At 35.7% G+C, this 13359-nt stretch overlaps 1 protein-coding gene and 1 long non-coding RNA gene across 2 annotated transcripts in view; one reads left to right on the forward strand and one right to left on the reverse strand.

Moving 5' to 3' along the window:
- The window catches only part of LOC123950559, a 134213-nt gene that overhangs the window by 87854 nt on the left and 33000 nt on the right, over positions 1-13359 (forward strand). The window lies entirely within an intron of this gene.
- The window catches only part of SCN9A (sodium voltage-gated channel alpha subunit 9), a 184724-nt gene that overhangs the window by 40179 nt on the left and 131186 nt on the right, over positions 1-13359 (reverse strand). Inside the window, exon 18 of the mRNA XM_046018497.1 lies at positions 86-206. Coding sequence (XP_045874453.1) covers positions 86-206 — 121 coding nt within the window. The remainder of the gene's footprint in view (positions 1-85; positions 207-13359) is intronic.

Genomic DNA, 13359 nt, shown 5'->3' on the forward strand with positions numbered 1-13359 from the left:
TGTCCGAGCTATAGACATGGATATAAGATAAAACCCCAAATACCAATAAATGGATGGCTAACCAACGTCTTGATTTTTCTCTTACCATCAGTAAAACAGGCCTCTGGCTCATCTGAATTTACAGGTTCAGCCTCCGCTTCTTCTCCTTCTCCTGGCAGAGGGTTATCAACTGTACTGCACTCAGAGGAACTTGACCGGTTCAGTCTCTAAAAAGAAATTCACCACCCCACCAGACAGTTCATTTAGGGGTCATTCAAATCTTATATTCAAGCCATATTTAATAAGCAAAGTCATGCAAAGTGTTGTGAAAAAAGATTAACAGTATGATGGCCATAAAAACGTATAAACACATATTGAGGTCAGGTAACCTTACAATACATCTATGCTTGATCTTTCTATCTACACATCCTGTGAAAAATAAATTTTATTATATTTAGTATGCTGACAAATATTTGGACAGAATTAGCACAAGGAAATTTTTGTAAACTATAATACTTGCAAAGTATTGGCCACATTTTTATTGTTTTATGTTTAATATAAATTTGTATACACCAATAATTATTATATTCAGACAACCAAGACCCTAGTAGAAATAGGACAAGTGCCGAACTGCCAATGCATGATAACTGAAAGATCATATCTGAAAGCTGGCAGAAAAGCTTGTTCATATTTAGAATTTTTAAAAAAGAAAGAAATTAGTGTAAGATGAAATCCAAACATATTTTTTCTATTATCTCTTGGATTTAAGACTATGTACCAGGATGATATAGATAGAAGGCTTTTGATCAAGACCAAAGAAAGTCAAATATTATATTGGAATCAGAATGCCAAAGACAATAGTAATTATTTCATCCAACACCACCCATTTTAGTATAAAATTTCAGGATACAGTTGAAAAGATCATAAAGTATTATCTATACTGTCAAAAGACAGTGGCTACCAAAGTGAGCACCACATGCAAACTCTGAAACAAATATTCAATGAAATTAAACATGGCAGACTCACACATGACAGGAATGAATTCATTGTCATTATGATCATACAATTGATCATAACACAAGTTTTTCCCGCCCAGAAATTTATGATCAAACATGATGTTTACAAACATACACACACACAGAAATTTTTTAGAAAAAATACATACAGCAACTGTAGCAAAACTCTGTCAATTTTTCCTAATATTGCTTTATAAGGGGTAGAGCATCACATCAATGGAAGAGTTCATTTTCATTCTCATTTGCTAAACGACATGTGAATATTGAAACTAGTAGTTATTACAGCACATGCTTCCCTTATTAAGATTACAGCTTTACTATTTTTTTAGAATAGCTCCACAAATACAAGTGTTAAAAGTAAGGAAATACTCATTTCCATTAAATTGATATCTTAACCTATTAATCTGCATTAATATCATAGGCCTAATCTGAAATTAATTTTTAGAGATTTACTGGGAAGCTTAAAGTGTTCGTTATTAGTACCACATTCTCAGTGCTATTATTATGACCCATTATTCAACATTAGTAAAAAAGACATCGATACATTATTGTACATAAGGAACGATGTAAGTAAAGTTCTTTATAAAGACAGTAAAGAATTATGAATACTCTAATACTTATAATCAACTGCCACTGGGGCAATACTCCCACCAGGTCAAAGAGTTTAATAATAGTATCAGTTATGAACAGTATCATTGTGAAATTTCATTTAAAAAGCAGACTTCTATTGAATGAATTCATCTAAAATGACTTTAAAATAAATAATTAAATTAAATTTAAAAAAAAAAGACTACATCGCTTTAGGTTAAATACTGTAATCTGACCTTGCAGTACAATAAAACTTTCTTATCTAAAAAAATAAATAAATAAAAAACAGAAAAATAAAGGAAATAGAAATCAATTATAAGTCTGAATATATTTAAGGTTTTAAAATACACATCACTCCAAGAAACAATGGGGAAATGTATAATTACTAATGCAGCCTACTGTGCCAATTATCACAAAAACTAATTTTGAGTATGATATCTAAAAAACGACAATTATTTGATGCCCTCAATTCTTGACTTCTCAGCTGAATGTGGACTATCACCAGGGAATTGAAAGAAAAGGTACTATGATTCTGTGGTGATGACACCAAGTCCTTCAAATGTGCAAAATGGATTATTGCCCTGGGTTTTGAGGCAGAGCAGTGGGAGAAACAGCTGACAGAAAGAATGCAAAGCACTTTCCTGCTAGCAGCCAAAATACTGACAACTAGCAAATAGTTCTCATGGTTTTCCCTAAGGTGGCCACACTTTTTAAATAAAATGATTCTAATCTGCAAAATGCCTACTTGGGCCAAATTAATGAAAACGTCTTCAACCTCAGTATTTGGTTTTCTCACTGATCATTAACAAAGACATGCCAAGTTAATTTATAAGCAAATAAAATTAAGATGATTTTACAACGTGTCTTTTGTCATTCTGAAACCTTTTATTTTCATAGCTTTTATGGCAATTTTTTGTCAATTAAATTCAAAGTTTGGCTCAAATTTTATTTCATAAATAACACTTATTCAAGATTATTCCTCATCAGAACAGAGATTACCAAAATATTTTATATGAACGATAGTTTGTATCATAACCAAATTGCTACGGCCTTTTAGAAATTCAAGTTTAAAATGTTTTTAGGAATTCCATGTTTTCCTGAGAATGAATGAAGTAGTCACAAAGTAGTTATTTTTGTACTGTATATATTAAACATTTATGCATTTATGTGCATGCCATAGTGATGTAGACAGTTTAATTCTAATCTTGTCAGCCTTTAAATTTAATATTTACTAAAGTGGAAGTTTTTTTAACAAGGACCAAAAGGATGCATTTAAGTAGAAAGGCTAACATCTATAATAAAAACTTTCTCTTAAAGGGAAATGCATTTTATTCTCATATCAGGTGCTGCTCTATTTAACTATTCAATTTTCTTATTTTCTTGTTTAGTACACAGAGAAGATCATGTCAATCATTAGAATAATTTTACATAATTATATGATTATTTTCATATCTATAAACTCAGTCATTTGTAATTTAATTTTCTTTCTTGTAATTTTGGAAACTGAAGAATTATTATTTATTATTATTACACTAAAACCAGTAAAATAAATATTTTAGTATAAAAAATTTCCCTTTCAATATTATAAATATGCTATTTTATAATTTTTGCATGGATTTTATTTTTAATAAAAAGTGAAATATACCTTTTGTCTCTTACTTTTTTGCATGGCAGCAAAGACAATTTTTTTTACCTTTGACAGCCTACATAAACAGGCTATAAGCACAATATCATAGATGTAAACTCATTAGCATTAAGAATAGGAATATGCTATACACAGCATTCCTACTTTTTTATTGAATAATGTGGTATTGCCTGTAGGTACTATTTAAAACTTTGTCTTTCTTTGCTTTAGGTAAACTCTATATACTTGATTAAAAATTTTAAATGTATAAATAATATATGGTTTAAAAAGTCCTTTCCACTCACTCCCTAATTCTATCACCTTGAAGCACCTAGTATATACACAGTGTGCATGTGTGTGTATATACACACACACACTCAAACACACATATTTATCTTTCCATATTCTTCACTGTGAATCCATAAAACACTGAAGTAATTTGGAACATTTCTAATCTTGCTTATAAACAACAGCTGTCTAAGAAGCCCCTTTCAACGACTGAAAATATCAGATTAAGATGGTGGAGTAGTAGGACTTAATGTTTGCCTTGTCCCTTGAACACAGCTAGATAAATTATCAAATTATTCTGAACACCCAGGAAATTGCTATGAGGACTGAGAGAAAAACTGCACAACTAAGATGAGACCACAACATGGAAGGTGGGAGGTGTGGAGATGTGATTTGGGGAAGAGAAGGATCACAGGTGCTCCAGAGGGGAGGGAGTCATGATCACAGAGAGTGGACAGAAAAAAAGATAGAGGGAGAGAGACAGAGAGAGCAGCGCAAAGGCGACCATACAAGAAAAATGCTTCCCCAAATTCAGTGACTGGGAAAACAAGAAGGGTTGTTTATTGTAAGTTTTTTTGGCCAGTGGAGCTCAAAAACCAGAGTTTTAGAAGTCTGCATTGTGGTCAGTGTGGAGTCTGGTGGGCACAGCAGTGCTCCTGTGGTGAAGGACGACAGGAGCCTGGGAGCACAGGGTGTGATGTGAGGCTCCCCTGCGATGCAGTAGAAGAGACAGTTTCCCCTGCTTAGTGTGTATCTGGGAAAGGTGGCATTACCTCTCAGGGGAAAAAAGAGCCAGTGGGTGTCACTGTGCTCCCATTCCTTAGCATAGGGGCAGAGACGCCTGCTGAGAGTAGCTAACCTGGAGGCTGGCTTTTTGCTTTGCTTTACTCTAAATTCCAGTCTCCTGTGTGTCACTGCAACCGCCCCTCTGAGACAAACTGGCACCAGCCTCAGTACGGCAAGACCCTAGGCCAGAGGCCCAGTGCAGATCTGTGCAGACCAGGGCAGGTCCCTAAAGTTTGGAATTTTGAAACTTAGTCAACATAAAACACAGATGCACTGCATTGCTGGGAGGAAAGGCAGCATGGATACAGACAGGGTGAAGCACAGGGAACTGAGGGAAGTCTAGGACACAGGAGGGAAGATTGTTCACTCTTCCGTGAGGGCTTCATGGACAGGGGTGGGCATGAACTCCCCTCTGCATGATGAGGGAGACGTTGGTACTGTTTTTCACCCCTGCCCATCAGCATGCACTGACTTCAGTGAGCATAACAGCACTGACAGTGTAGGCCCGAACCACTTACATCAACCTCTGCTTCCCTCTGTTCTGCAGGTGCTTCTTTACTAGGGTTAAGTGTGTCTGAGAACCAGAGCAGCAGGTCCCTCTTCCAGATGACCAGCACAAACCCCTGCATGCACCAAGTCTAATGACCACAGAGTGCTGCAAAGCTTTGGATCTAGTGGAAAGAGAATCTGGCCTCTTTTTTAATCCCTTTTTTTTTCTTTTTCAAGATTTTATTTATTGAACAGAGATTACAAGTAGGCAGAGTGGCAGATGGGGGGTGGGGAAGCATGCTCTCTGCTGAGCAGAGAGCTAGATGTGGGGCTCGATCCCAGGACCTTGAGATCATGACCTGAGCCAAAGACAGAGGCTTAACCCACTGAGCCACCCAGGTGCCCTGGATCTGGCCTCTTTTAACAAGCAGAACAAAGCACGGCAACTTAAAACTCACCACACACTGGACAAGATCCAAACACTCCCCACTCAAGGCAGGAAGTAACTCTGCAAAAGTCTGACCTGAGGCAAAGACAGCCAGAACACAGGAGGGTGCACACAGCATACAACAAATACCTCCTAAAGTGCCAGGCCCTGGACAGTATATAATCTCTTTTTCATAAAGCCATTACTCTCAGGAACAGGACACACTAACACACAGAAGACAGAGACCTAGACAAATGCCAAGATAAATGAATTCATCCCAAAAGAAAGAACAAGAAAAGCCCATAGCCATGGACCTAATCAAAACAGATATAAGTAATATGCCTGAAACATATTTTAAAGCAACAATCATAATGGTACTACATGGGCTTCAGAAAAGCATAGAAGACATCAGGGAGTCCCTTACTGCTGAGATAAAAGACATAAAACTAGCCAGGCTGGAAAAAAAAAAAAAAAATGCTACAACTGAGATGCAAACCAACTGGAAGTAATGAGGACAAGGATGGAAGAACCAGAGGAACAAATAAATGATACAGAAAATAAAATTACTGAAAGTCATGCAGCTGAAAATAAGAGGGAAAGAGAAATATTGGATCATGAATGTAGACTTACAGAACTCAGTAACTCCAGAAAGTATCACATCATAGGAGTCCCAGAAGAAGAAGATGGGGGAAAAGGGAGAAGATTTATTTGAGCAAATTATAGCGGAAAACTCCCCTCATCTGGGGAAGGAAACAGACATCAAATGTAGAAGGCACAAGAATTCCCATCAAAATCAATAAAAACAGGCCAAAACCATGATATACCACAGTAAAATTTACAAAATACAGATAAGGAAAAAAATTCTAAAAGCAGCAATGGAAATGAAATCCCTAACTTATAAGGGAAGACAAATAAGGTTAGCAGCAGACCTAACCACAGAAACTTGACAGGCCAGCAGAGGTAGCATGATAGATTCAATGTGCTGAATGGGAAAAATATGCAGCCAAGAATACTCTATCCAGCAAGGCTATCATTCAGAATAGAAGGAGAGATAAAAGTTTCACAGACAAACAAAAACTAAAGGAGTTTGTTATCATTAAACCAGCCCTACAAGAAGTATTAAAGGGGACTCTTTGCGTGGGAAAGAAAGACCAAAATGACAAAGACTAGAAAGGAATAGAGAAAAATCTCAAGAAACAACAACTTAACAGATAATACAATGGAACTAAATTCACATATACCTATAATCACTCTGAATGTAAGTGGATGAAATGCTTGAATCAAAAGTCATAGGGTATCAGAATGGATTAAAAATTAAAAAAGGAAAGAAAAGAAAACAAGACCCATCTATATGTTGCCCACAAGAGGCTCATTTTAGACCTAAAGACACCTGCAGATTGAAAGTGAATGGATGGAGAACCATTTATCATGCTAATAAATGTCAAAAGAATGCCAAGTAGCTATACACATATCAAACTAGACTTTGAACCAAAGACTGTAACAAGAGATGAAGAAGGGAACTATATCATAATAAAGGGGTCTATTCCAATAAGAGGATCTAACAATTATATTTATGCCCCAACTTGGGAGCACCCAAATATATAAAACAAGAACAAGCACATAGAAACTCATTGATAGCAATACAATAATAGTAGGGGACTTTAATACCCCACTCACAGCACTGGATAGATCATCTAAGCAGAAATCAGCCAGACTTTGAATGACACACTGGATAGGTGGACTTAAGAGATATATTCAGAACATTTTATCCTAAAGCAGCAGAATACACATTCTTTTTGAGTGCATATGGAATATTCTCCAGAACAGATCACATACTGTGTCACATATCAGGCCTCAAGATCATACCATGCATACTTTCAGACCATAATGCTATGAAACTTGAAGTCAACCACAACAAAAAATTTGGAAAGACCACAAATACATGTAGGTTAAAGAACATCCTACTTAAGACTGAATGGATCAACCAGGAAATTAAAAAAGAAATTTAAAAATACGTGGGAGCAAATGAAAATGACAACATGATGATCCAAAATCTTTGGGATGCAGCCAAAGCAGTCATAAGAGGAAAGTATATAGCAATACAGACCTAATTCGAGAAGGAAGAAAAGTCTCATATGCACAATCTAACTTTACCCTAAAAGAACTAGGAAAGGAACAGCAAATGAAGCCTAAAGCCTGCAGAAGGGAAATAATAAAGATTAGAGCAGAAATAAATGAAATAGGGCCACCTGGGTGGCTCAGTGGGTTCGGCCTCTGCCTTTGGCTCAGGTCATGATCTCAGGATCCTGGGATCAAGCCCCACATCAGGCTCTCTGCTCAGCAGGGAGTCTGCTTCCCCTCTCTCTCTGCCTGCTGCTCTGCCTACTTGTGATCTCTCTCTCTCTGTGTCAAATAAATAAATAAAATCTTTTAAAAAAGAGAAAGAAATGGAATAGAAACAAACACAAAAAACATTGATAAGAGATCAATGAAACTAGGAGCTGGTTCTTTGAAAGAATTAATAAAATTGACGAACCCCTAGCCAGACACATCAAAAAAAAAAAAAAAAAAAAAAAGGAGAAATGACCCAAATAAATAAAATCACAAATGAAAGTGGAGAGATTACAATCAATCACAGAAATACAATTATAAGCGAATATTATGAAAAACTGTATGTCAACGAATTGGGCAATCTGGAAGAAATGGATGCATTTCTAGAAACATAAACTATGAAAACTGAAACAGGAAGAAATAGAAAATTTGAACAGTCTGATAACCAGCAAAGAAATGGAATCAATAATCAAAAATCTCCTAACAAACAAAAGTCCAGGGTCAGATGGCTTCCCAGGGGAATCCTACCAAATATGTAAAAAGGAGTTAATACCTATTCTTCTCAAACTATTCCAAAAAGTAGAAATGGAATGAAAACTTCCAAACTCATTCTATGAGGTCAGCATTACTTTGATTCCAAAACCAGACAAGACCCCACTAAAAAGGAGAATTACAAGCCAGTATCCCTCATGAACATGGATGCAGAAATTCTCAACAAGATACTAGCAAATCAAATACAAACTTACATTAAAAGAATCATTCACACAATCAGGCAGGATTTATTCTTGGGCTGCAAGAATGGTTCAAGATTTGCAAATCAATCAACATGATACACCACATTACTAAAAGAGAAGATAAGAACCATATAATATTCTCAATAGCAGTAGAAAAAGCATTTGACAAAGTACAGCATACATTCTTGATAAAAACCCTTAACAGAGTAGGGATAGTGGGAACATACCTTAATATCATAAAGGCCATATATGAAAAACCCAAGGTAATATCATCCTTAATGGAGAAAAACCAAGCTGTGGTCAAGAAGAAGACAGGGATGTCCATTCTCACTATTGTTATTTAACATAGTCCTGGAAGTCTTAGCTCTAGCAATCAGACAACAAGAAGATATAATAGGCTTCCAAATTGGCAAGGTATATTCACTTAAAATTTCACTATTTTATGTAGAAAACCCAAAAGATTTTACCAAAAAGTTGCTAGAACTGATATACAAATTCAGTGAAGTTACAGGATACAAAATCAATGTACAGAAAGCTGTTACTTTTCTCTACACCAATAATGGAGCAGCAAAAAGAGAAATTAAGGAGTCGGTGTCATTTACAACTGCACCAAAACCATTCGCTATCTCAGAACAAAACTAACCAAAGAGGTAAAAGATCTATACTCTGAAAACTATAGAACACTGATGAAAGAAACTGAAGATGACACAACCAAATGGAAAACATTCCATGCTCATGAATTGGAAGAAAAAACATTAAAATGTCTACACTAACCTAAGCAATCTACACATTTAATGCAATCCCCATCAAAATACCACCAGCATTTTTCACAGAGCAAACAATCCTAAAATTTGTATGGAACCATAAAAGATCCCCAATACCCACAGACATCTTGAAAAACACAAAGCTGGAGGCATCAGAATTCCGGACTTCAAGATGTATTATCAAGCCATAGTGATCAAGTGATCAAGTGATCAAGACAGGATGGTACCGGCACAAAAGCAGACACATAGATCAATGGAACAGAAGAGAAATCCTGAAGTGCAACCACAACTATATAGTCAATTAATCTTTGACAAAGCAGGAAATAATATCCAAAAGAAAAAAGTCTCTTCAAATGGTGTTGGAAAAACTGGACAGCTACATGCAGAAGAATGGAACTGGACCACTTTCTTATACCATACACAAAAATAAATTCAAAATGGATGAAACACCTAAATGTGAGACAGGAAACCATCAAATTGCTGAGAAGAACATTCTTCGAATTTAGTCATAGCAATTCTTACTAGACACTTCTCTGGGGACAAGGGAAACAAAAGCAAAAATGAACTATTAGGGCTTCATCAAGATAAAAAGCTTCTGGCAGCGAAGAAACAATCAATAAAACTAAAAGGCAGCCTACGGAATGGGAAGAGATATTTGCAAATGACATCTGATAAAGGGGTAGTATCCAAAAAGTTCTATAAAGAACTCATCAAACTTGACACCCAAAACCAAATAATCCAGTTAAGAAATAGGCAGAAGACATGAATAGATGTTTTTCCAAAGAAGGCATTTAGATGGCTAACAGACACATGGAAAGAAGCTCAACGTCACTCATCGTCAGGACAATACAAATCAAAACTACAATGAGATATCACCTCAACCTGTCAGAACGTTTAAAATTAACAACAGAGAACACAGCTGATGCTGGCATGCATGTGGTGAAGGGGGAACCCTCTTATTCTGTAGGTGGGAATGCAAACTAGTGCAGCCACCCTGGAAAACAGTATGGAGGTTCCTCAGAAACTTAAAAACCGAACTACCCTATGATCCAGATATTGTACTACTAGGTATTTACCCAAAGGGTATAAAAATATTGATTCAAAGGGACCCACACTTTATAGCAGCATTATCAATAATAGCCAAATTGTGCAAAGAGCCCAAATAACCACTGACTGATGAATGGATAAAGAAGATGTGGTATAGGGGCACCTGGGTGGCTCAGTGGGCTAAAGCCTCTGCCTTCGGCTCAGGTCATGATCCCAGGGTCCTGGGATCGAACCCCACATCAGGCTCTCTGTTCCGCAGGAAGCCTGCTTCCTCCTCTCTCTCTGCCTGCCTCTCTGTCTAGTTGTGATTTTTCTCTGTCAAACAAATAAAATATTAAAAAAAAAAAGATGTGGTATATGTAAAATGGAATATTACTCAGTCACAAAAAGAATGAAATCTTGCCATTTGCAATGACATGGTTGGAGCTAGTATATTATGCTAAGCAAAATAAGTCAAAGAATGACAAGTACCATATGATTTCACTCATATGCCAAATTAAAGAAATGAAACAGATGAACATAGCAATAAAATTTAAAAAAAAAGGAAGGAGAGGGAGGTAAACCATAATGAGCACTGGCTTTTATATGTAAGTGATGAATCACTAAATTCAACTGCTGGAACTAATATTACACTATGTGTTAACTAACTACAATTTAAATAAGAACATGTAACATTAAAAAATATGATCAAATGAAACTTTTTTTAAATTCTTCATGGTTCTTCTTTTGATTGCCTGGAATGTGTGTTTTCTACAACAATGACTATGAGTACAGACTGTCAAATATAGGTGTCATATGAGAAACTGTCTTAAGCTGGTAGTTTACAAATTTATTACTGACATATCCCGAAATAGGCATCTACATCATAAGGCTAGTTCACGATAGTATGGATGGTAGTTAATGCTAGTTGGTCATTTCTTATTTCAAGAAGTATGAAGTATATTTGTCTAATAATTTGATAATCTGGCATTTAAAAGCCAAAAAACATCAAGTCTATAGCAGCATTGTAGAAAACACCTTATTCAAAGAGTATGGTTGGTGTTGAAAACATTCCAAAGATGTTACCTTTAAAGTATATACTATAATACTGCTTGCTACATACAACAAAACATATTCTTTGAGGAGCAGAGCCTAGAATCATTATTTCACCTGAGCATCAAAATAAAGAAACACAGAGGACAGCAAGAAGTTGGGAGAAGCAAATCAAAGGGAAGGAATGATCATATACGGACAGAGAAATTACCGGCAACATTACTGGTAAACTAAGCTCTACTGTATGTCATTAGGCTTAAGAATTTCTTTTATTCATTTCAAATCAATATCACCTGTCTTTTATTTTTACATTCTAATTTTACAACTGATATTCATAAGGAGGGCTCTGAATAATTAAAGGAGTAAAATGGTGAAGTTCAGAATAAAGGATTAAAGGACTTTTAAAGAATTCCACAAAGAACTACCATGCTTTGTGTAAGAGGCCAATATTTTCCAACTTACCATTCTGTTAAGAGATAACTTCAACTTTAAATATTCTTTTCTGATCTGGAACCAAAATATGTTTTCTTCTTCCTTGCAATTGTTATGGTCCTTTCTGTCTTTTGGAGAAATGTTAATATTATCTTCCTACAGCTTTTTTTTTCTTTTTAATTGGAGATTACCTATAACATTGCCACTTGTGTTTTTCATCTTAAGAGTACTGACATTTAGTTTCTTTACGTGATTCAGCATTCCAGGCCCTTCAAGTCCCTCCAGTCCTTCTCTGATCTCTCTGAAATTTTGGTTTCTCTCAAGATTATTTTTAAATGGTAATGCTACTTAAAAACTACTGAAGATATCCTGGAGAAGTCATTAATATTTTCCTTGCCTTTTCATTTTACTTCCATTTAAATTATGAGAAAACTTCAGTGTAATTAACAGTTACAGTAAACTCTTGACTCACATTATAATTATGGGCAACTAAAGCCCTGTACTTTTTCAGAGAAAAGGCAAGAAGAAGGAAGTTTCCCTTTCCTAGTGTTCTTTATGACTGCAAGGGAAACAGTGTGGGCTTTTAGAGAACAGGTGCTTGTTCAGCAGGAAATCAACTGAACACTTCCATCGCAGGGTCAATGTGGGATAGAGCATTAGATGATGGAGAAATAATGAGGTCAAATCTTGGGCACCACCATGGAAATTCAAAATAAAGCAAATTATTTCACTGAGAGTTCTCAGTTTTCCCAGGGCAATTCCTGTCCAATAACATGACAATTTATATGCCTAAAAGGTTAAGATCTTGCATATGAAAGCAAACAAACAGATTTTGGCCACATAAGAAGCTTGAACTGGTTACAGAGTTTTTCCACCAGATCCTATACTGTCCTCTTGGACCTCCAAAAGTCAAGTGGCACTCACCAATAAGGCATTGTTGTGTGATCAACCGGCAGTTGAAGGGCTCTGTACACTAACACAGAACGATCTGCAGAAAATAGATATTTAAGTAGCTGAGATACAGTGGGTCGAATCAGAAAGAATATCTTACAGAGGACAATAGAGGAAGGGAGGGAAAACTGAATGGGAAGATATCAGAGAGGGAGACAAAACATAAAGACTCTTGATTCCGGGAAACAAACTGAGGGTTGTGGATAGGGAGGTGGTTGGCAGAATGGGGTAACAGGATGATGGGCATTAAGGAGGGCACGTGATGTGATGACCACTGGGTGTTATTCGCAACTAATGAATCATTGAACATTATATCAAATGCTAATGATGTAATATATGTTAGCTAATTGAATTCAAATTAAAAAAAAGAGTATCTTAAAAACTTAGAAACAAAGATTTAAACAGTTCTACTACTGAGGTCTGCTAGAAAATTGCAACAAACCTCATATTCTCCAACAGTTTGGTAAAAAAAAAAAAATAGTAATCATAATTCAGGAATTAAACACACACACATATTTTTGGAAACTGTTTTCTCAAAAATTGTGCATTTTAGCTATACATATATACATACAATTGTGTATGTATGCATCTTTATTTAGATTCTAGGGAGAAGAAATTTACTCCATTCTGAAATAAAATTTTTTTTATAAGAGAATATTGTCTCTGAATCACCACTCATCTGAAATAAAGAAATATGTCTTTTACTTAGGAGTACCTTTAAAATTAACTTCAAGGAAACTAGAACAATATTAGTTTGTTTGTTTTTTTAATTGGAAAATGTTCACATTATTATCCCTAGAGTGTACCATTTTCAAGATAAAGTTTTGCTTTCAATGTTGCACAATGGAAAACAACAATACAGACATCCCAA

Source organism: Meles meles, chromosome 9 (assembly GCF_922984935.1).
Source record: "Meles meles chromosome 9, mMelMel3.1 paternal haplotype, whole genome shotgun sequence".
NCBI classification, from domain to species: domain Eukaryota; kingdom Metazoa; phylum Chordata; class Mammalia; order Carnivora; family Mustelidae; genus Meles; species Meles meles.